A 23,534-nucleotide genomic window follows, 5' to 3' on the forward strand; every position below is an offset into this window, starting at 1 on the left:
TACGAATATTTTTTGTTTTTTATTGTTTTACAATCAATGTAACTAATCAAATATTAGGAATTTACAGCAAATGTATCGGTAAATATACGGGACATAGTCAGACATATCTCAATATTTTCCTTTTTTTAAGTCTCAGTATTGTTATTGTATAAATTATTTATAATAATAAAAAATAATAATAATAATAGAAAATTAAGTGGGTATCTGTAATATTTAAAAAATATATTGAAGAAACTTTGAGATGAGTCTTTTAACTATTGAAGATATTCATTTAATTTTTATTAATATTTTTTACTTTTCATTATTGTAGAACTCACAAAAAATTATTGATACGAGTTATTTAGTATGTGACTCACTAAAGATCATTTATTTAGTATTTATCACATGGGGGTTTATTCGTTGTATCTCCATTTATTACTTGGAAGACCAGGAGAAGAGTAGACCATTAGAATATTCAAACTATTCAAAGTATTTTTCACATGGTTACATTTAGACGACTCAATCATATGCATACTCGATTCCTTCTATAAAAACACACGCAGATTAGTGACCCATATTTTACACTCAATCTAAAGACCATCCTCTAGACAGAAAACTTTTTTTATAAAAACAATGAAGTCTTCTTACGGTTCTTCCTCTAATGATCTCCACGCTTTTGTCAATGAGATCAAGGGAGAAATTCAGTTGTCCAACATTAATCTTGATCCTTACTCATTTGTCTCTCCTTCCGCTTACGACACGGCTTGGTTATCCATGATCGAAGAAGACATCAACGTAGATGATAATGAGCTTAAACCGATGTTCCAAGGTTGTCTAGATTGGATTATGTGCAATCAAAATGCCAGAGAAGGTTTCTGGATGAACTCCACCAGTTATACAACGGTGGCTGATGGCAGAGACGAAGACGGCGAAAAGGACATGTGTATTCTAACTTCCACTCTTGCTTGTGTTGTAGCACTTCAGAAATGGAATATTGGGTGTTTTCATCTCCACAAAGGTGTGTAAAGACTTTGACTTTGTATTTTTGTACTCTTTGACTAACGTTCGTGCATGTAAAACGTATCACTACGTAACCAGACTCCGATAACTCACTACGTAAGCCACTGACATGCATGGCCCATATCATGTGCAAATATATACAAATTACGAATTTGGTTTTATAGTTCTACCCAAAAGCATATATGTACCCCTTCCACACACACAAAAAAGCATATATATATATATATATATATATATTCACATGACCTTTTTTTTTTCTTTTTTGGTCAAAGGTTGTTCACATGACTTGCATGCATTTTTTATAATGAAAATGCAACAGTACTTTAAGCTATACATTTCAGGTACAATTTTCATTTAGCAAAACAAATACAAACTCAAAAAAATATATATATGTTTAAAAGTTACAAACACACGCTAAAAAAACGGACATGTCTTTTTACGTTATGGTGTTGAATGAATTATTGTTTAAAAGTTTAAAGCATCTACATTCATGAGATAACCTTTGACTTTTTGAGTTTCCTAAAAAAAGAAAAGAATATAAATATTTAATAAATTTGACTGTAAATTTTAATTTAGAAAAGAACATTGAACATTCACAACAAGACAACTGTCTTAAAAATCTCTCATAATTAGTATCTCAAATAAGAACTTCTCATTTCTCTTTGCATTTTCTATTTTGTTTCATTTTTTATACTGTGAGATACTCATGTAAGAACTTCCCAATAGATGTGCTTTTTAGGTTGTGGCCTTGTAGGTATATACATATATAAGCACAAATGTTAATACTCAATATTATAAACAAATAGACTCTTACTCATTCCACTTTACTTGCTTCTTTATCTTGTAAATAAAACAATTTTTGTTTCTTTTATAATACATTTTTTCCATTTTATAATTTTTGTTTCTAAAGGGACGAGATATATCGAAAGAAATACGGAGATGATAATTGGGAAATACATCAACGAAGAAGGATCTTATCCTCGTTGGTTCGCTATCAAATTCACAGGAATCCTAGAGCTTGCTCAAAAACTTGGCTTACACTTTGTTTTCTCTAGTCGCTGTATCGAAATGATCAAAGGGATGTTTTATCAACGCCAAGAGATTATCCAAAGGTAACGTTACATGATAAGAAATCTTGATCCAAAATATTTCCCCATAAACATAGACAATAGTTCTAAAATATTGGGCTTCTTTTTTTTCCAGAGAAAAATTGGTACATGACTGTAATTATAAACCTTTACTGGCCTATCTAGAGGTGTTGCCATCGAAATTATATGTCACAAATCAAGAAGACATCATTGTGAAGAGTCTCGACAGTATGGATGGCTCTTTGTTTCAGTCACCTTCAGCAACTGCATCAGCGTTTATGCTCACTCGCAACACAAAATGTCTAGCTTATCTTCAAAATCTCGTTCAAAAATGCCCTAATGGAGGTTAAAAACATTCTTATTATTCCAAACGCTATAATTAACGTGAATATGATTATTATTTAAGTGCATAATTGTTTAATTAACAAGCTAGGTGTGATTTCTTTCTCTTAGTGCCACAAAAGTACCCTCTCAATGAAGATCTCATAAAACTCTCCATGGTTAATCTAATCGAGAGTACTGGTTTAGGAGAGTTCTTTGGTATAGAGATTGAACACGTTCTGGAACAAGTTTACAGGTGAGGGGAAAATTATGGTCAACTTTCTTTTACCTTTTTTTTCATTTCTTTAAATATTTAATATATGTAACCAAATCTTATTTTCTCCTGTGTAATTTTAAGCCGCTACGAAGAAAAAGATTTTGAGAGAATGCCCATGAGTTATCTGGCGGATCAATTGCACAAAGACTCTCTTGCATTTCGAATGTTAAGAATGCATGGTCGGGATGTTTCACCTAGTAAGAATTTCTCGTTCCTATGTCTTTCTTCATTGTTTGTGTTCTCTTTTCAACTCCATATCAAGTTCTCACTTAAATATAAAACGGTAGTCCTTTTTCGGCATAAAGCACTACCGTTTTGTAGTTCTTAAAGTAAAAAAAAAAAATTGACAATAAAAATTAACCATTAACAGAAAAAACGTATATCATCTAGATTTGTCAAAAATAATTCTTTAGTTTTGTCTATACTGAGTTTAAAATCCTAAGTATACTTATTTTGCAGGAAGCTTTTGCTGGTTCTTGAATGATCAAGAAACTCGAAATCATTTAGAAAGAAATATAGACTCTTTCTTGCTTGTGATCCTAAGTGTTTACAGAGCCACGGATCTCATGTTTCCGGGAGAGCATGATCTTCAAGAAGCAAGAGAATATACTCGGAATTTACTCGAGAAACGTCGGTCCATCAAAGAAAAAATGGTACCAATATATCTCAATAAGGTGAAAGTGATTAAAAGTTCACGGCCTAATGCTTCAAATAATTATTGATTGGTAGATTATGCATGAATTAAGTACTCCATGGATAGCTCGACTCAAACACCTTGACCATAGGATGTGGATTGAGGACAAGAACTCAAATGTTTTATCCATGGAAAAAGCCTCTTTTCTAAGGTATACACAATACATATGTAATTGATCTATCAAATTTTAGATCCAAGAATAATAAGCTAATTCAAGGGGATGATTTTTTTCTTGTGAATTCTGGAAACAGACTACATAGTTCGTATAGCGACAAACTGACTCATCTTGCTGCAAGAAACTTCGAGTTTCAACAAGCCAAATACTGTCGCGAGCTGGAGGAACTGACAATGTGAGTAGGCTTTAGTTTACACTGCATGGTATTTGTGAGAACAAAAGCATTTTGGTATAGCAAAATTGCCTTTTGGTACACAAACTCTAATATAAAAAGTAAATATATATAGTCTAGCTAACAATAGCAATTTGAGACAGGTGGGTAAAGAAATGGGGACTTAGTGATATTGGTTTCGGTAGAGAGAAGACAACATATTGTTACTTTGCAACTGTGACTTCGTTGCCCTATGAATATGCCATTAAATTTGGTAAGCTTGCAGCAAAAACTGCTATCCTCATCACAATTGCCGATGACTTCTTCGATGAAAAAGGTTCCTTCAATGACTTGGAAGGTCTTACTAAAGCAGTTTTAAGGTAAATTAATTATTATCCGGTTAGACTGGGGCGATTAGAGAGATCCTAACTAATAACCCCTATATTATCTTAATTTTTTTTTAAATGTAGATGAAGACAAGTTAGTTATCTTAATTTTAATTAGGATCCCAAAACCCCTATATTATCTTAATTTTACGTTGCATCAGAATTTAGTTATTTTGTTGATTCTTGATTGAATTATTGTTTGCGCTTAAATGATAGATGGGAAGGAGAAGAGCTTAAAAGTTACGGCAATATCATTTTTAGAGCACTTGATGATATTGTAAGAGAGACTGCAAATACTTGTCGTACGCACCACAAAACCGACATAATTGTCCATCTTCGCAACATCGTATGTCTCTTTACTCGACCCTTATCCCGATTTTTTTTTTTTGGAATAAATTGACATATATTCCCTGCTTTAATGCATTGAAAAAAAAGAAAGTCTCAACTTCTTAAGGATTAATCATAAACCATGAATGATATCGTAGTGGGGTGAAACATTTGAGTCGTGGCTACGTGAAGCTGAATGGAGTAAAAAGGGACACACATCGTCAATGGACGAATATATTCGAAACGGAATGATCTCAATCGCAGCACACACCATTGCTCTTTCCATCTCATGTCTCATGGAACCTTGTTTTCCCCACAACAAACTCAAACCGGGAAATTACGATAGCATAACTACATTGCTCATGATCATACCTCGACTTTTAAATGACCTACAAAGTTATCAGGTGATTCAACTTTTATGTTTTTTTTAGGGGTTTAGTATATTCAAATTAAACTAAGGGATGTTAACCCTCACTAGATAATTTTGTTATTAAACTATCAAATTTGTCATGCAACGTTATTTTTCAGAAGGAACAAGAACAAGGGAAGATGAACTCCGTGCTGCTCCACATGAAGAATCATCCAGGTCTGGAGATTGAGGACTCGATCGCTCATATCGAAAAGATTATCGATTCAAAAAGGAAAGAGTTTCTGGAGCATGTACTAGTTGATGGACTAAGCGATTTGCCAAAACCGTGCAAGGAGATTCACATGTCTTGTTGTAAAGTCTTCGAGATGTTTTTTAACAAGAAGAACCGTTATGATTCAAACACGGAGATGCTTCATGACATTAAGAAGGCTCTCTATGATCCCATCAATGTTTATGAACTATCAGAGATGGAGCCTATGCCACTGATGGCACATGGTGATGAATATATGATTCTTCCTTTGCTTTTGAACAGTTTGCCAAATATTCTTGAATTTAAGAGGAAGGACGGATACGGAGCAATGAAAACATCTATGTGCTTTGGAAGAAGTTATCGTGTTAATAAACGCGTTATGGCCTCACAGCTTGATGATCAACATAAGCCTCTCAAGATTGTTGCGTCGCAGCGGAAACCGGTACCAATGATGCAATCGATATTCGCACCATGCTTCTACTAATTAATATCTTATCATTATCTATATTATATATGTATACTGTATATAGATTGGTGATTAATCTTTACCTCAATTACATGTAAAATAGTGTGTTTTGTTTTTCTGTTTTCTTCTTCTGTGCAAATTGTTAAGAGAGGTGTGAGTGGAAAATTTAGAAACTATGTTGTTTTCAAATTGATTTGTGTGATAGCTATATGAATTTAAAAAAAAACTTTTAAGAATCTCATACTGAAAGTGAAATGGATCTATATTAGTATTTTTATTTTGTTATAGGATCTATATCTTAATATATAAAATGGTCTGGGTGTTTCTTCTCATTACCAGTAATTAGTTTAGATTTGGAAGTATGATTCCTAAATAGTAGAAAATTAAAATCTCGGTTGATCTGGTGGATTATTTCCTTATTGATTAATATAACAACTTTTTCACTATCGCGACAAAGGAGGAGGAACTCCGTTGAGAAAGGCAGAGAAAAATGCAAGGGATTCGCTAGGTTTGAAGGAAGGCACATCATGTCCTGCTCCTCTGAACGTTGCAAACGTTAGACCTTCATATTCCTGAAACCATCCACTTACCTAAAATATCATCAGAAAAATCTGTTAATTAATCAAGCTTCATAAACAAAAACCGTAGTATGAAATAACATTTATTAGTAATATTTTAGTAATATTTTGACTTCGATGAGTTGTGACCTGTGTCTCATGGTACCATGGCCTCCAAGCTGTCTTGATTGGTAATTCCAGTTTATTTATGCAGTACCTTGTCGAGAGTACCGGTACTCTTCCATCAGTATCGCCACTGATTTACCACATAAAATTGACAATTGTTCAGCCAATTATTGCCAAACCGGATAAATCAACTTTTGAAACCAAGAGGATAAAAGAAAAATAGATGGAAATACATTTTGCTTGGGTTTCAAGCAACCAAGTTTAAAATGTATGTTTCAGTCCCGTTGTTCATATATTCATAACTGATTTGAAGTAATTGTCTGTAGAAAGTTTTGTTTGCCAAAAATGTAACCAAAATTTTACCTATAAACCCAAACTCTAAATCCTCCGGCAATGAGTTTCTTATATATAGGCAAAACGGATCGCTTTGAATCAGTCCAGTTCCAGTGATTTAAAATATCATCGCTGTTTTTCGTGAAAACAAAAAATGAGATTAATATATATAATCTTTGTCATAGACTATAAACAGAAATTAAATATATCTAAATAACAAGAGTAATACATACTTGCAAATGGTCCAGTTCTTGAGATGAACACCATCAGTCGCGTGAAGAGCCTTCTGAACATCAGCTCTATTGTAGAATACTTTTGCGTAATCATCCAAACACGGGTCAAATCCATCGAACAGCCTCGGTATCTGTTTTAGAGTTTCGGATAATTAAGTTCTTGTAGCAAAAACACATTATTAATGAATGTGTTGTATAATCAGTACTTTACCGTCGTCTTGTAATTTGCATAAGAATCAACCTTTGATGAATGGTGCATGCAGATAGGAGTGTACAGGCTGAATTGATCGATCTCTTTGTATTGTTTGAGTATTTCGTCCACGCCTTCTTTGCAATCTTTAACGTCCCATGTAGTGTCACTACTGAAATTGCAACTTTGTTTTATGACTCTGTATGTCTCGTCTGATACCACTGCGTGATTCCACGCATAATCCACCCATCCTGTCCAATCTTCCGCATATGATGTCAATGGATTTCCAAGCTGCATCCATAAATAAATAAAATAAAAAAGTTACAAAAATGATGTCTTGAAATGGATCATCGGACAATGTAAATAAGTTTGTTTAGTGTTTATAAAAGCTACTTAGCTTCAAAGTTCAAATAACAAGTCTAAAATATATTCAAAGATTGGTCAAAATTTGAATTTCTGTTATAATATATTAGTGTTATATGAGATTCACATATACTTAAATAGTTAAATGTGCTATGAGTTCAAATATCAGGTCTTCTAATGTATATATAGATCGAAAATAGAATAATCTTCAACGTCAATTTGATTAGTTGTACTGTATGCAAATCAAACACATACAAAAATGTCCTTAAAGTTCAAATCAAAGGTGTTAAGTACCAAAATGCCTTTTAAATTAATGTGAAGAGACAAGTTTTCGTTGTCCTTGTTCTTGTCATAAATAACTTCTGCAAGCTCGGGTACGTATTTTCCTGTCCATTCATAATTGTTTATATAACTCAAAACATAATGACCAAAACCCTAGATATATGACGTATTGTAAAATATTGATTTTACACGAAAACTGAAACCTGCATAGCTCTCTCCTGCGATGAAGAAGTCCTTTTCTTTGTAAGCTGGGAATCTCAAGAACCACTTTTGGAGAAAAGTGTATGAGTCTCTCGCTGTTAATTGTAGATTATAAAAAACAATCAATTGACGTCCCCAATAACAACCAAGAAGCTAAATATTTTATCTTATAAATACATAAACATAATTTCATATAGATATTTATTACCTGTAAAGTCATCGCCAAGTTTTCTATAATCACTACTTGTGTTTGAATACGAAAACCCAACACCAGCAGGAGATTCAAGAAAGAGAATATTGGCCTCTGCATCACCAAATTTAACCCATTTAGTTTCGTTATTTAACATATAAATATGATTCTTGATGAGAATGAAGAAGATCGATGGACATATATAATATACCTTTATTCCATGCATAGGGGTTAAACTTAAGACTGTTTCCTTTATTATCGACAAGAAATGGACCAATCTCTTGTGTAGCCCCGTATCCCACAGAAGAACATCCAGGACCTATATTTGTTTTAGTTATAACCAAAGGAATATCAAAATGTGTCCCCATAGGTCAAAACGATTTAAAAGAAAAAAAAAATATGAATTTAATTGTCAACAAAAAAGAAGAAGCAAAATTAGCATATTGAAGTTTTCTTGTTACTGAAAATTTTAGTTTGGTTACCTCCATTAAGCCACAATACTAAAGGCTTCACGTTAGGATGAGTCATAGCTTCGAAGAACCAATAAAATAAAGCCCTCCCACTGATTATATTAACCGTGACATAACCGGCGTAATGTCTGAAGCTCACTTTTGGTTGGCCAGGAAAGTTTGTCACAAGATCTCTCATTGCTTCTGGACTATCAGATGAAACAAATGCGAAAAGAGTGCAAAGATACAAAGCAATGGACACATTGGAAATGTTCATCATAATTTGATGATTCTAATGGAGATAAGTAAGAAGCACTGAGATGAGATGGTTTAGACATTATGGCTTTGATGTCTATCTATTTATAAGGAAATATGCATGGTGACCTTTTTTTTGTATCAAGGGGAATTTTGTGTTTATTTTTTTTATTAAATTGAAAATACATAAATTAGGTGGGTATGGAATAGTAGTATCCTATTTGGCAATTAATGGCTTGAGGCTTTATTTACTATATATATAATATTTTATTTATTTAATGGTTTTAGCTGGTTTGATCATTTGGTCGAATTATTTCCCTTTCACAAAATATTTTTAAAGTATGTTTCGATCCAAAATTGTAGTTTTTCTATTGATTTAAAAACTTATATGCATAATTTATTTTTGGTCAAAACTTTTATTAAAAATTGGAAAAAAACAAAAATACAGAGTAATTAATGTATACTTTGAAAACAAACCTAGCTAACATAACCTAGAGCCCAATTGAAGCAGAGAAAGCCATGTTAGTTGTATAATATTAAAGCTTTCACACAGTTAATGGGAAGCAGATAATTAATTGGGTGATTGGGACCTAACCAACATTATATTAATGTATCAGCCCATTAATTTTATGAAGAACAAGCATTACTTAATATGACATACCGTAGTAGTATCTTGTGATTTTTTGAGTAATAAGAAATTTTGACGTACTTTCATACTAAATGATCTAGTTTTTACTAATATTATAATTACAAGACTATGTTCTATTTTTTTTTTGTATTATGATCCATTATCAAATAACAGACAAATTTTAGATCAAATTAATCTAAGTATTTATTCTAATGAATCTGTTTGAATATATTTTCAAGAAAATTATTTTGCTAGCTATATGACTTTTGTGGAGCGGGTGAAGCACTTTGTCTTTGATGGGTTTTAATCACGAAATGGCAAAAAGTAATGCAACTTTATTTTCTTATTAAACCTGTGAAATACGAGAATTGGTAGCCCCACAATAGCATAACTGCATTATGCATAGAATCATTGAATTCCACAAATTTTAAATGATGTTTATAAGGGTAAATACGTTACTCAGGGTTAGAATTACTTAATTGGAACGTTATGTTTACAAATTTGTTAGGCACTAGTCGGTCTTTGAGAAGAGTTTGATTAAAGCCTAATCAATTAATCGTGGACTCAGTTGAAATAACTTTTTGTACAATTTAATTAACATAAATATGAAAAAGATTGTTAAACTATTAAAACATTTGTTTTCTAGTTTTAATTCATTTTAGTATTATATATTAACAGAATTATATTTTATTAAACCAAAAAAATATTTAGCAAATTCTTACATACGTAAATGATCAATTTTCAAACATAACGTTATTCCATTGAGCTAGGATTCGGAAGAACTAAACATTCCAATAAGAACAGAAAAATGAAACTTGTCAATTACCAAATACGAGAAAAGAAAAAGACATAACACGTTGAAATATCTTTGAACAAATAATATTTGGGTATATATTCTAACTTGGTGGTGCCTTCAATTAAAATATTATTTCGTTTCTTTCAAAAAAAAAAAAATCAACAAACGCAGATGATTTTCGCAAACTACCAAAAGTAAATGGACCTTTTTATCATTTGTGGCGAGCCTAGCTAGTGCGTCTTAATTTTTGAAATATTTTCAAGTTTCAAATTATTTATCATTTGGAAATAATTAATTAAATTGTAAAATTTAAAATATACAAAAGATATAACATAATTTAAGAAACAAAGAAATAGTGTGTTTTTCCTTGGTTATGACTTATGACATGGAATTCAACTTACTATAATAAGAAGTTAAAGGGAAATCTTTAACATCATTTGGTTTATAATAGAATGAGACCTTCCATATTTTTAAATGTAGCTTGTAGAAGTAATCCTCCTCTTCATAGAACCCTTTAGTAGGTGTATAGCCACTAGCTTGCAACTTATAGGTATTATTTGGTCTATATTTAGAATGCGTGAATAAAATATCTCCAATAAATTTTTTAAAATAATCTTTAAATGGTTATAATGCTAAGACTTTATATTTTTAATATTACTTTAACACACTATTGGATATTGAGAAAATAGAACGTGTGACATGTGATGGGGACCGCTTTTTAACTAGTTCATGACTATTTTTGCATATGGAGGTGCATGATATGAATAGTGACATCAATAATGCAATTTGAGTTAATTGAAGAATGAAGATTGATTTAAACTTATGAACTTGAATCTTATTGAATTTCATGTCATATTTGCTAAGTGATGAGAGTATGAACTACTTTCATTGTCTCTCGAGCCTTGCATTAGTTTATCGTGCCTCTAGTTATCGTTAAAGCTAATTGGTTTCACGCAAAAATTAGTTTTGTCCTTCAGTTATTTTTTTACTTTTTAAGTAGCAAAAAAAGAATCATTTGTTAATTGATATAAATTGAGACGAAGGAAAGTTTGGTGGTTTAGATAATGTGGAGTCAAAGAAAGCGAAAGTATAAATTCGAACTTTTGTGATATTACTTGGAAACAAATGATATGAGAATATGGAATCTAAAATAGAGCACTAGAGAATGACCAAAATGCTCTACGAAGGTTTAGTTATCATCAATCGATTTGACCGGTCTAGAATTTATTCGGTCTTGTGTTTGCGTTATATAACCATAGATGTGACATAACTCGGATTCTCTATCTGACATGTTTATTCATATGTTCTATCTAGTACAAGTCTTCACATGTCACCTATCGTTATGTCTGGAAAAATGACGTGAAAGTGTCCAAGCGAGAGACTCGAAGCCGATAGAATATTTTTTTTTATGAGATTTCAAATTCCAGGAATTAATTAAGACATGAGTGAATATTCCTGTACAAAATTTGGAAATCTTAGGTGTGTTACCAATACGAATTTGTTTTGTATGTATTAAAGTACTAGGAAATTGAGGATCTTGAAAGTAAGCTATTATAACTCGCTGGACCAATCGCATTGTGATCTTACAATGAGAAATTCAAAAGCAAATACACTCCTATGTATTGTCATCTTCCATTTAACTGTCAATACCTAAAGTCTAAATGTAACCAATAATCAAATCGGATCAGCTTTCTATTTTTATACCCCAAACCCAATAATCGTCTTTTCTAATCTTTTTTTTTTTTGCACAAACCTGTAGTCAGTTAAACGAAGAGTTTCTTCCTCCTAAAACTGCACAAAAACCCTATCATATGTACCCGCCCGCATTGGTCAAAAAGAGCACGAAGCTCGTTCTCATGAATCAGCCATAAACAGATAGCTCAAGTCCTCTACTGTGAGGTGAGACTGTCGGCTTCCCTTTTCATCTTCTCCAAATGCAGAGGCTACCATCATTCTCTTCTTTTGCTGCATCGACAAAACGTGTTTAGAGATCAAAAATGAAATGGCTTAAAGCTTATAGAGAAATTGAAGAGAACCAAATCAACCAGTTCACAGACCTGAAGGGCTAATATCCGATCTTCGACTGTATCTTTTACTGTGAAGCGAACTACTGTTACTGGTCGTGTCTGTCCTATACGATGTGCTCTATCGATTGCTTGATCCTCGGTTGTTGGGTTCCACCATAAGTCCAGCATCAGAACATGACAAGCTGCCACCATGTTCAGTCCGAGACTAGCAGCCTTGAGAGACATTATCATTACAGTAACCTAAAAAGTAGAAAAAGAGCCAAAAAATATCTTATCATCATGTGTTGCTATCATAGAAAGCGAGTCAACCCAAGTCCTTCAAATTCAATTAACGGCTATGTACCTCAGGGAGAGTGTTGAAATCCTGCACTGCTTTATCCCTAGCAGCAACTGACATTGTTCCATCGAGCCTTCTATACTGAATATGTGAACTTACAAGAGAAGCTTCAAGTAGGTTTAGCATCTTTGTCCATTGGGAAAAAACAATGGCTTTTTCTCCAGCTACCTTAATCGGAACATCAACGCTCATACCCTCATTCTTCACAGGAGTTATAGAAAGACCGGAGTATTCTCTGTTTTCAGAGATCTGATTTGAATCTGTCAAATCATGTGCTTTGGGCAGTGATTGTAAGATCTCTAGAGCAGCCTTGATTTTAGATGAACCATATGGAAGATCTTCATCAGAACAAGGGCTAAGGCTATTCGAAGTAGCACGCTCCTGCATGTCAGGCATAGCATCGTCCAATCTCGTTTTGGAAGATAACGATGAGATGGTGAGTCTGACATTGCAGTTTGCAAAGGGACAGTGATTACTATCACCAGTAAGGCGTTCATAAATGCACTGTTTACAGAAAACATGACCGCAAACTGAAGCAACAGCATCTTCAGGTGCATCCTGTGTGTAAAGAAGGGATATAGATTAAGAACTACAAGTCAAGAAAACTATATGATGGTTTGACAACGAAAGGTGATATGAAATGAGATAACTCAAGGATCTGCATAATAGAGTAAAAACCATTGCTTAATATGATTGTTAATATCCACTGATGCTTTCAATTCCATGTCTTGACTTTTTTAATGTTTTAGAACTGCCCTCTCACGTTCATCAGGGAAAAAAAAAAACATGTTGTATAATAATTTACGAGACAAAAGAATCTTACATTGCAGATACCACAAATTGCCAATGAAGCGTCTGACTGAATCTGCTTCTTAGCTAATCCAACAGAAGATTCCCAGGTAAAACTGTATTCACCATTCACGAGAAGAGGGTGATCACAAGCTTGGCGAAGGCGCAAGAGCATCAACAAGATATTTACATAATTTTGCTTCACTGTTCCAGCTTCTGCATATTCCTGAAGTAAAAGAAAAAGAAAAAGAAAAAAAAAAAACTAAGGCCTTGGGAATGTAGATAAATACAATGGAAAATGCATAATCTACAACCATTTCTTCATGGTATATTGCATATTTCTTTGAGGGTATATTGAGTCCACAGCCATACCCTGAATTGAGTACGAGATTCAGCCTCTAGTTTGGAGTAGAAATCACGTTCCTCCACAGTGAAATCCACTTTTCTCAACTCAATGGACTTCGGAGGTAAAGAGATTATGGGTTTCCCATCAAGAAGTGAACCTAAATGCGTTTACCAGTTAGAAACCATAAAAACCCTCAGATGAACATTCAAAGAAAATTAGATTCAATACCAGTAGACTGACCTTTAGTTCGGCGAAGCATCACTGTTTTAAGGATAGCCTGCAGCTTCTGATATCCTTTCACTGGGTTCCTAGTTATAGGGTTCTTAATCGTGCTACAGAACAATACGTAGGAAGAGTAAGGATCATATTTGAGGAATCGAAAGTAGCTGTAAAGGTCATCGATTGAATTCTGGATTGGAGTGCCAGACAAACACCACCTCCGTTTAGCACGAAGGCCCCAGCATGCTCTTGCAACTTGGGTTTTGTAATTTTTAATGCTCTGTGCCTCATCTAGAACAACTCTAAACCATGAAACTTTCGCAAGAGGGCCAGACAGAAACTCAACTTTCTTCTTCTTTGAACCCTTCTTTTTAGAATCGGGAGGATATTTCCTTTTCTTGTTTGAGCAAAAGCCAGTAGCTGCAGTTCCACCATCATGTACACCATCCTTCTCTTCATCCTCATCATCAACAAGAGGCTGCTTTGGCACTTCCATACTTACAATAGAAAATGTGGTAACAACAACATCATATTTAGCCAACTCATGAGGATCCTTTGTTCTGCTAGACCCATGGTATACCAGAACAGAGAGATTTGCTTCACTAGTCACCTTCTTATGTAATTCATCAGCCCACTGCCGCATAACACTAGTGGGACATACAACAAGCGTTCCAGCAGCTGGCCTTCCCGTCACTTTACCCACACTGTCTCCACCAACTTTGTTTTCATTGGAAAGCAATTGAGAGTGTTCAAAATGCTTGCTTCTTCCACTGGGTTTTAAAGGCGCACATTCTCCAGTCTCGCTTTCTAGGTCAAAAATTTCTTTCTTCGTACTTTCTTCACATGCTTGGGCAGGTTTAGACCTTTCCTTCAGTATAAGAGCTATAGTGGAAACTGTCTTCCCAAGACCCTGCAAAAGATAATTATACCAGGAAATTTGAGAAAATTTATGCTGAATGTTTATAATTGACATAAAGATTACAACAGAAGACAAAATAACCTGATCATCAGCAAGAATTCCACCCGAACAGGGGAAGCCACTTGTCTCCTTCTGGGCCATCCATGACAATGCGATTCGCTGTTCATGAGTAAGATGCAGTCAGTCTTAACAATAATAATTATAACTATTCTCATTGGCCAAAACAATCAACCATCAAGCTGGGAAAGATATCAACAGATTCAAAAGTTCCATTCTCCTTTCGGGTCCAAATCATCTTAGTTAAGCATACAATACATCAATACAGTACCACATACCTTTCATTTCTACAGCTTGTGTTTAATTTTAATAATTACATACATACCTGATGTCTCAGAAGCGGGACTGTCAAGACACCATCAGGCAGAATTGCTTCAGAATTAGGCTGAGTGAGATCCTGTCACATCAGACCATGTCATTAGACCTAATGAGTCTGAATTAAAACCACGAACAAAGGTAAATATGGAACTGTCATAAATTGTAGTTTAGCAGCATAACGATGCATCATGGACAGGGTTTTAAACCAAATATGTATCCACAATCAGTAAAAACTAAGGTGTTGGACTGTTGGTGTCTGGGAGAGAGGAAAATGGAATCAACAAGATATAAAATGGCAATTGGGTAAAACGCCTACTCCCTTATAAGGCTAACAGCTGCTAACCTGCAATGCAGCTTGAAAGATCATATTTTCTTTATTTGACTGAAGCTTCAGGCCTCCAGATTGATTAAAATTATGACTAACTGTAGAATATTCTGAAGAAACTACCGGCATTTTCATAGCTAGAGGTCGATGTGGGATTGCAGATTGACCATAAGGTTCTATTATGCAGACGTCAGAATCATCATCACTATCGGATATACATTCTGAAGAATGGCTTTGAACTGATTCAAAGCTGGCATTTGAGAATTGAGAATCAATGCCCCTCGGTTGAATATATTCCCGGTCTCCTTGTTGAATTTGAAAGTCTTTATACTCATTGTTTTGTGTCACTGGGCTGGGATCTTCTACAACATATTGCAAACATGTATCTGAATCGTAAAAATGATTGGAGCTTATCTTGCCACTGTCTTGGCTAGGTAGAGCTGTTTGCGGTGCCATATATGAGTATCCTTTTTCAATATCTGTTTGATAGGAGACTGCAGAGCTTGATGCACCAGACCACCAACGATTGGTTTCTCCAGAAAGATAAGCATCATCCCTGACACTAAATTCCCCTGGAACTGAACTGTAGACAACTTTCTCTGATTCAGCCTCTGGTTTAACCTTCACATGAACAGTTTTATTATCCTGAAAACTGCATGAATAATTATTAGGCCGGTCAAGGTCACTATCAGCTAAATGACTGTCAAAACTGTTGTAGGGTTTGACACAGGCAGGAGAAACTGAAGGATTACTTTCAAACTTGAAACTGATCCCTCTTGCACTAGAAAAATCAATAGGAGGTTTCCTTTCTAAAGATCCATTATCCACTCTTCCATGTCTATCAAAAATCATCCGGCTGGCACCATCCGACTGAGACTCACTTACTCCACTCTCAACATCATTTACAGCTTCTTCTTTATTAGGAAAGAACTCAAACGCGAAATTCTGAACAGAATTGGGGGTATGGTCTGACAAGGATGTACCACTTGTATTGTAGCAATCTTGTGCAGAAGAGACATAGTTATCCGCACTGTCACTGAGGGAATTGGAATTATTAAAAAAAACAGACATGGCAGACGAATTATGATTGGCTCCCAACCCCACTCCGTATCCAGTCACGTTGTCAAAATATGGAGTCAACATAGCTGCAATTTGATGTAACAAAAAATGAGGAATATGGAAATTAGCAACAGATAGATTAGTGTCAAACTTTTAAAAAAAAAAATAACCTGACATTTAGTAGATAAGGTGCATACATTTGGAATCGATTATCTTATCATCCTGCTTGGAAACAGTGTCAACGTCACAATTCACAGGATTGAAGGCCATCATATTGCCATCAGGATCAGAGAAACTAGACGATATACTACAACTAGTCATCTCAGATTGAGATACTCCACATGTTTCCACAGGCTGCTCACCCTGACTTAACGAAAACCAATCTTTAAGACTTGCAGAGCAAGTATGAGCAGGTGAAGGACTCAGCCCGGCTTCCATTTTCACATGTTCATCAAATGAACCTGGCACAACAAAAAAAATCCAAGCGATGTTAATACGATGTACCTCAAACAGCTCAATAAATACTAAATGACTATGTAACAAGGCACCCTTTCCAACAACTACTAACCATTTAGCAACTGTGAATCCTTGAGCTCGTCAGCAGATGAACCAACTGGTGATAAGTTTTCTTGGCTACCCTAAAAGTAGTCACTCTCAATGTTAGTTTCTTCTCTATCGAAAAAAATAGTCAATTAGAGATTAGTGTAGCTACAGAATTGTGAAATCACACATACATAAACTTTATAACAAAATACAAATCCAAACATCTTTGTAGCAGCATTCAAATAATGCAATGAAATTCAGCTAAATCAAAACGATGAAATTGAAGTTAGAGAAGCGTGTAATCAAAATTCTCAAGCTACCACAAAAGCCGAGAAAACTACCTCAGCAGAATCAGGCTTCTCATCTAGAATCCGATAAAGCGTTTCGATGTCAATAGTCTCGTCATCATCTTCAAACTCAAAACCACCATCACAATCATCAACCGGAAATTCACCTCCCAGACCAAACATTGAACCTTCCTCACCCATCAAAAATCACAAAAAAAAAAAAAAAAAACTAACCCGAGAAAGAACGAGAAGAGGAACAAACCCTAAATCAGAAAACCCAAAAGTCACGGAATTTCAGCTCCCGGGAAACCCAAATCGAAATTCAGAAGTAGACGCGTAGATCCAGAGATTGTAGAATTTTCAGGTACGACGAAGAAGAAGGCTTGAGAATTGGGTTTTGAAGGAATTTTCGAGGAAAGGTAGAGAGCAGTTGGGATAGAGAAAATAAAAATCGCGACTTTTTGTAGCGACGGTGGCTTCTTTTTATTGCCTTGTTCTCTCTTTTGGCTTTCTCCGAATTGGAAAAAGTAAACACCACAAGGCTATGGGACTTCCGGCTTTAAATAAGGAACGGTCGAACATTTGTTTTTCTTTTTCTTTCATTTTTTTCCATTTTTTCATTATTTAATAATGCATGATTATATATAATTATATTTTATGCGCCGTCATCTTTATTGTTAAAGCAAAATCACAATTTAAACAAAAGGAAACAACTTTAATTAGTAGTAGGAAACTGAAGTGTTTAAGTAATGGAGATTTTTTTGAAGTGTTTGCTAATCATAATTTATTGTAAAAATTATTTTTAATTGTGTGAAAATTAGATTTTCTACACTAACAAAAAAATTTCATATGTTAAAGAAAACAAATATGAAACTAAATCACAAAGATCAATTGGAATTAGACATGTGGATCGACTCATTAGAAAAATAATCATCTCAATCAATAAGAAGAGATAAAACATATATTTGACTAAATGATCTTACCAATCTTGTGGTCATAAAATTCTACAAAGCACTATATTGCTAATTTCTACAAAGCACATTTGTAATCTTCTGAATCATTTGTTAGCCCTAAAAGAAGACTAGTATTATACGAGATCACCATTTTTATGATTGATCAAATATCTTGTAGAGCGCAAAACTTTGTAGGTAGTTTGATGAGAAAGAGCTTGCTTATTATGTGATCAACAATTCCGTTCTTGCCATGTCTCAAAGTAGTTGCTTGCCATATTAATTGATATGAAGAGCCTTTGATTTTGCAGAGATAGGAATTGCCAAAAGAAACCATATGAGGATTGACTCGAGAAGTTTTAGTGTAACTTCTTCACTAAGTCCTTCCAAACCAGTTGGGAAAAATAATATTAAAGAATAAGTGGTCCATTGATTCTTAGTCGGTCAACTAGCTAGAAGACCTCAAATTCTGCAATCGATCCTTTGTCTTATTGTGGTTCCACACAAACAACCATGTGCAAAGAACAAAACATGTTTTGGGACTTTAGTTTGAAGATGCAATTAAACATATTGTTAGATTGTTGACCAAGAAAAAACATATTGTTGAGATTGAAAGATATATTTTGCATCGGACTGCAAAATGTTTATGTCACATATTTGTTACCTAATAGTTGATTTTAATAGAGTATAATAGAGTATCAGTTATTGGTTTTAAATTGTGTATCAAATTCCAAATAATATAGAGATTTTTAACATCAGTCTTATTTAATTATGATTTTAACCAAGTGTCGTTAGCTCAATTGGTAAAGACCTTATGCAAAGCTTAGAGGTCGCCGGTTCGAGTGACGCTTGGGACGAAACTAATATTTTATGCTGTGGTTTCAGGCCTGGGGGATTACGGACTTTGACCCACAACCTCCAAGATTTAAAAAAAAAAATAAAAAAAAATTATGATTTTAAATCGAAATTTTGTTCTTCAAAGGTAAAATAGTTTAAAAATCTTTGGGTATTAAAATCATTTGGAAATGAGTTACATAATACTATCCGGTATATAAAGAACCAAATCCAAAAACAAACCGGTTCCCTTAATAATTTAAACCGGATTATTCATCGACGGTTCGTCAACATCCTAATAATTTAAACCCGATCTCTTCTTCTCTATCGAAAACCTCCAACTTTTTTTTGTTTTATCAGATTGTAAATTTAGGGAAGAGACTTTCGCAAGCAATCTAGAAGCAAATCGATCGCCAAATCTCCGGATTATTTGCAAGAATCGTTCCCAGATAATCTTCCCCAGATTCTCCACTTCTCCAGGTACATCGTTATATTCAATTTTTGAGGAAAATAGTCGCACACTCTCTCTTTCTTAGAACTACCACTCCTGTGCTGTTTTGAGATTAAAGCTTGAATTTTGACTAAAGCCCTAAATTACTTTGTATCACTATCTGATCACAAAGTCAATTTCTTTTGGAAATAGCTCTGATCGGAGTGTTGCTCGAACAGGTATTAATTTCGTATTGAGTGGATTAGATTAGATTTCAAGATATGAGAGCCTCACTGGCGTTCTAATGTCACTGTTTCGTATTTTTATCAATCAGCTTGAAGAAGACGACGAAGATATGGTAATTTTGACTCCTCTTATGAGTCTGTTCTTTGTGTTATTTGATACAACTTGATGATGGGTTTTTGGAAAACTTTAATCTTTATGCACGTTGTGTGACCTAGTTTTAATCGTGGCTTGTCGCAGGCTACTTCGAAGAAAATGATCACACGTGAAGAATGGGAGAAGAAACTAAATGCTGTGAAGCTTAGGAAAGAAGATATGAATACTTTGGTGATGAATTTTCTTGTGACTGAAGGATATGTTGAAGCTGCTGAGAAATTCCAAAGGGAGTCTGGAACCAAACGTATCCTTTTTCTGATTCTGGTTTTGAGTTTTTGTTTATGGAATTGGTGTGTTTGATGTTTAGCTTATCTACTCCTTTTGAACTTCCTTATCGAGAAACAGCAGAGATAGATCTTGCGACCATTACTGATCGAATGGCTGTTAAAAAGGCTGTTCAAAACGGAAATGTCGAGGATGCGATTGAAAAAGTTAATGATTTGAATCCTGAGGTACAATGCTTCTTCATATCTTGTGTGGAGAGTAGTCATTCACTTTTCTGATGTAATAAAGAAGCAAAATCTGATTCTTCTTTGAACCCATGCTTGCAGATACTAGACACGAATCCGGAGCTCTTTTTTCATCTTCAGCAGCAAAGGTTGATAGAATTAATTCGACAAGGGAAGACAGAAGAGGCCTTAGAGTTTGCTCAGGAGGAACTTGCACCACGTGGCGAAGAAAACGTAAGTCTTTGTATTTCACTTTGATTTCTGTCGTTAAAGATGGTGTTTTCCATGTGTATTGCTCATTGACTGTGTGTAATATCTGTTGTTGCTGAAACTTCATTCATACAGTCTGTTATATCTCTCTGCAGCAAGCGTTTCTGGAAGAATTGGAAAAAACTGTAGCCCTACTTGTTTTTGACGATGCCTCTACCTGCCCGGTTAAAGAGCTTCTTGATCTTTCCCACCGTCTTAAGACAGCAAGTGAAGTAAATGCAGCGATTCTTACAAGCCAGAGCCACGAAAAAGGTAGCTTTTGAATTTTGATGTTATACTGGTTGTCTTTTAGTAGCCACAAAATACCATTATAATCTCGAGCATCATTCATTATCAATCTTAAGATTCAAAGTATATGCAACTCTTCTCTACATAACAAGTAAAATTTTTCATTCATTACTTCACCCACAACATGTATCATCCAAGTTCTTCTTGAAACTTTCCATTTTCCTCCATGGTTAATGTAGCAACTCAATGTTTGTGAACAAACAGATCCTAAACTTCCAAGCTTGTTGAAGATGTTGATTTGGGCTCAAACTCAACTGGACGAGAAAGCAGTGTATCCGCACATTAATGATTTGTCTACCGGTAAGCTCGAAGACCCGTCAGAATGATTCCGTACTTCTTTCAGCCATTGGAAATCAGTAGCAAAAAGGAACAATGAATGGTGCTCTCTTCTCTTCCCGTCAATCTCAATAACTTACAATTCATATGCTTTCTGCTTTTCCTTTTCTTCTGCATCGGGATTTGTTGGACCCGCAATCGTTAGGATATGGGGAGGGGAACATAAGCTTTTGTAGGCAATGAATTACTCTAGTCAAATGTTCTTATTATCAACATATTTGATGACTCATTGCATACGTGCATTTGATTTGAATGAAGTTATCGACTTTGTTTGGATCTTTGTGTTTGTTTTGAGGAATATTTTTGTTCCAAAAGGTTCGAATTGTAAACAAGAGAGATGGCTTATTCATCCCATGTATAGTTACATGAATCAATGAATCAACTTGGCACGGTTCCTACTTACCTAGAAAGCAACATGACCTATTGAATTGAGTGCTGTTACCGTCGAAATGGAGAATCTCTGCGAACCGTACTGAAACATCATTTGATTTTTCTTCTTCTTCGCAAAATATTATTTTGGTACTGACACAGCTTTGAATCTTGCATGACATGGTACGAAGTAAATAAAGGGAAGTAGTAATAGCAACTTTTTGATATATAAAATAGGAAACATAATCCACAAGACTCAAGACCTTATGTTGACTCTAGCCATCTCAATCTTGCATGATATGGTCTTCCGGATCATAGGATTTGGAGGGTTTGCTCTCCACCTCATCTTCGGATGCGGGTCGGCCCAAATTGCTTTGTCCGCAGTCAACATCTGCAAACTCCTCAGACACGAGCGGCACCTTTTCCTTGATGCTTCTAAGTTTGGCCTCTACCTTCTCAGCTTCATCAACTACATCTGACACATAATTAAGGATCCATCCGCAGTTCGCTGCACATACCCCTTCCTGCAACTCCTCGCGTAGCCCTTCCTGGAACAGACACGCCAGCTGCTCTTCCTCCAACTCTCTTCCGAGGTTCTTGACCTTCTTAAGGAACTCGTTATAATACTCACGCACTGTCTCTGTTCCTTGCTTCACCTCAAAGGCTTCCCAGCTCAAGGCAATGTTGACGTCAACCAGCTTAGACTCATCGAAGGCTCCGCGCTCAGAAGCTTCTCGGGGTGGCTGATCCTCCTCCCCAACTACCCCTGTGAGCTCAAAGTTTTTTGGTTCACCAGATGTCTTGATCGACCTGGTCTGCCTGCGGGTCAATAATTCATCGAGTTTTATACATTTAATAATTTGTTACAAAATATGAAAACAAGGATAGTTTTCAGTTAGAAAAACAATTTATTATCTTAGAAAATCATGACTATGCTAAATCTAATATATTTAAATAAAAAACTTTACATCAAAATTCTAACAAATTATCAAATATTATGGATTTGAGGGAGTATAAATTATCATTATAATTCAACAAAATTAAAACTGAATTTTGCGAAAACATAATTTATATGAAACTCGAGTATAAAAATGATGACTCGAAATGGATCAAATAGAATAAAGCAATCGTAATGTCGAATAGTGGAAAAGAGATTTATATCTTATTTTATTTTGTCTGAAAAAGATCTATCTTCACCTATTTTTATTGAACTTTAAATATTTTAAGCAAAAATAAAATTGATTCAATTTGATATAAAATGAGCAAAGACCTTTTGATCATGATCCTTTACAAGATTTTCATTTCATGCTTTATCATTACAGAAAAAAAAAATCTAACAAACTAATCTGAAAGCTAAAAGATTGAAAATAATATAGTTTCTTAATATATTTTATCAAAATCATTAATAGATATTGTGAAATAGATAATAGAAAATTGAGAATATCTAAGGAACTTACAAATTGATATTACTTCTTCCATTAGTCATTGTGGAGAATGAAGAAATAAAAAAAATGGGAAATGAAGCTCTTAAAGTGAGTCTAACCAAATGATGTACTTTTATTAACTCCCAAAATGGGATATCATTGATTTATGTTCTATAAATAAAAAATTAACCTGATTCATTTTTCTTATATAATAATTGATTAAGACATACGCTGGCAAAATTTTTTTTTTTTATGTCCGCTCGCAAATCAAAAAAATATGGAAATACAATAAATTTTAATTATAATAAATTAGCTTTTATTTTCTTTTCATAATTTCTAATAAATATCTCATATACCCAATTTACAGTATCGTATTTTGTATTAAATAAGTTTGAGTTAAAATTGAATCATTATGAAAATCTAATTAGAATATATATATATATATATATATA

The 23,534-nt window shown here is 34.3% G+C and overlaps 5 protein-coding genes across 17 annotated transcripts; 2 read left to right on the plus strand and 3 right to left on the minus strand.

The window, feature by feature from the left end:
- The first annotated feature begins 558 nt into the window (after positions 1 to 558).
- Positions 559 to 5,760, plus strand: TPS04 (terpene synthase 04). Its single transcript, NM_104793.3, has 12 exons — positions 559 to 997; positions 1,910 to 2,111; positions 2,203 to 2,432; positions 2,541 to 2,664; positions 2,767 to 2,882; positions 3,145 to 3,338; positions 3,415 to 3,530; positions 3,631 to 3,729; positions 3,870 to 4,085; positions 4,308 to 4,437; positions 4,577 to 4,822; positions 4,947 to 5,760. The coding sequence occupies exons 1-12, from the start codon at positions 613 to 615 to the stop codon at positions 5,520 to 5,522; spliced, it is 2,634 nt and encodes an 877-aa protein (NP_564772.1). The 5' UTR covers positions 559 to 612; the 3' UTR covers positions 5,523 to 5,760.
- Positions 5,761 to 5,776: 16 nt separating this feature from the next.
- SCPL32 (serine carboxypeptidase-like 32) lies at positions 5,777 to 8,751 on the minus strand. The gene is made up of 10 exons (NM_104794.3): positions 8,462 to 8,751; positions 8,191 to 8,298; positions 7,998 to 8,093; positions 7,792 to 7,884; positions 7,601 to 7,692; positions 6,965 to 7,234; positions 6,754 to 6,884; positions 6,551 to 6,652; positions 6,212 to 6,317; positions 5,777 to 6,094 (listed from the first exon to the last, which is right to left on the minus strand). The coding sequence occupies exons 1-10, from the start codon at positions 8,706 to 8,708 to the stop codon at positions 5,948 to 5,950; spliced, it is 1,392 nt and encodes a 463-aa protein (NP_176308.2). The 5' UTR covers positions 8,709 to 8,751; the 3' UTR covers positions 5,777 to 5,947.
- Positions 8,752 to 11,586: 2,835 nt separating this feature from the next.
- EDA16 (SNF2 domain-containing protein / helicase domain-containing protein / zinc finger protein-like protein) lies at positions 11,587 to 17,857 on the minus strand (the record flags this gene model as incomplete). Of its 3 annotated transcripts, none has more annotated exons than NM_104795.4 (12): positions 11,587 to 12,072; positions 12,165 to 12,374; positions 12,478 to 13,029; positions 13,295 to 13,486; positions 13,633 to 13,763; positions 13,847 to 14,735; positions 14,826 to 14,903; positions 15,127 to 15,198; positions 15,463 to 16,589; positions 16,701 to 16,964; positions 17,072 to 17,141; positions 17,388 to 17,856. In NM_104795.4, 12 exons carry the CDS (start codon positions 17,532 to 17,534, stop codon positions 11,962 to 11,964), a joined length of 3,843 nt encoding a protein of 1,280 aa, NP_176309.2. In that variant the 3' UTR covers positions 11,587 to 11,961. The 3 variants fall into 3 exon arrangements, with proteins under 3 accessions (NP_176309.2, NP_001117525.1, NP_001117524.1); NM_001124053.2 differs by having other exon boundaries at positions 11,630 to 12,072; positions 16,674 to 16,964; positions 17,388 to 17,857; NM_001124052.2 differs by lacking the exons at positions 11,587 to 12,072; positions 12,165 to 12,374 and having other exon boundaries at positions 13,007 to 13,486; positions 17,367 to 17,534.
- Positions 17,858 to 19,325: 1,468 nt separating this feature from the next.
- AT1G61150 (LisH and RanBPM domains containing protein) lies at positions 19,326 to 22,585 on the plus strand. Of its 11 annotated transcripts, none has more exons than NM_001333936.1 (8): positions 19,326 to 19,399; positions 19,478 to 19,597; positions 19,882 to 19,905; positions 20,031 to 20,190; positions 20,292 to 20,398; positions 20,498 to 20,629; positions 20,761 to 20,917; positions 21,158 to 21,608. In NM_001333936.1, the coding sequence occupies exons 3-8, from the start codon at positions 19,903 to 19,905 to the stop codon at positions 21,277 to 21,279; spliced, it is 681 nt and encodes a 226-aa protein (NP_001319279.1). In that variant the 5' UTR covers positions 19,326 to 19,399; positions 19,478 to 19,597; positions 19,882 to 19,902; the 3' UTR covers positions 21,280 to 21,608. The 11 variants fall into 11 exon arrangements, with proteins under 11 accessions (NP_001319279.1, NP_001322515.1, NP_001077750.1 ...); NM_001084281.2 differs by lacking the exon at positions 19,326 to 19,399 and adding an exon at positions 19,761 to 19,786 and having other exon boundaries at positions 19,421 to 19,597; positions 21,158 to 22,585; NM_202332.3 differs by lacking the exon at positions 19,326 to 19,399 and adding an exon at positions 19,741 to 19,786 and having other exon boundaries at positions 19,473 to 19,597; positions 21,158 to 21,686.
- On the minus strand, positions 21,792 to 23,154 carry AT1G61160 (retrotransposon gag). The gene is made up of 3 exons (NM_104797.2): positions 23,116 to 23,154; positions 21,922 to 22,477; positions 21,792 to 21,828 (listed from the first exon to the last, which is right to left on the minus strand). Exons 1-2 carry the CDS (start codon positions 23,142 to 23,144, stop codon positions 21,943 to 21,945), a joined length of 564 nt encoding a protein of 187 aa, NP_176311.2. The 5' UTR covers positions 23,145 to 23,154; the 3' UTR covers positions 21,792 to 21,828; positions 21,922 to 21,942.
- Between the last annotated feature and the right edge of the window lie 380 nt (positions 23,155 to 23,534).

This window comes from Arabidopsis thaliana, assembly GCF_000001735.4.
Source record: "Arabidopsis thaliana chromosome 1 sequence".
Classification (NCBI taxonomy): Eukaryota; Viridiplantae; Streptophyta; class Magnoliopsida; order Brassicales; family Brassicaceae; genus Arabidopsis; species Arabidopsis thaliana.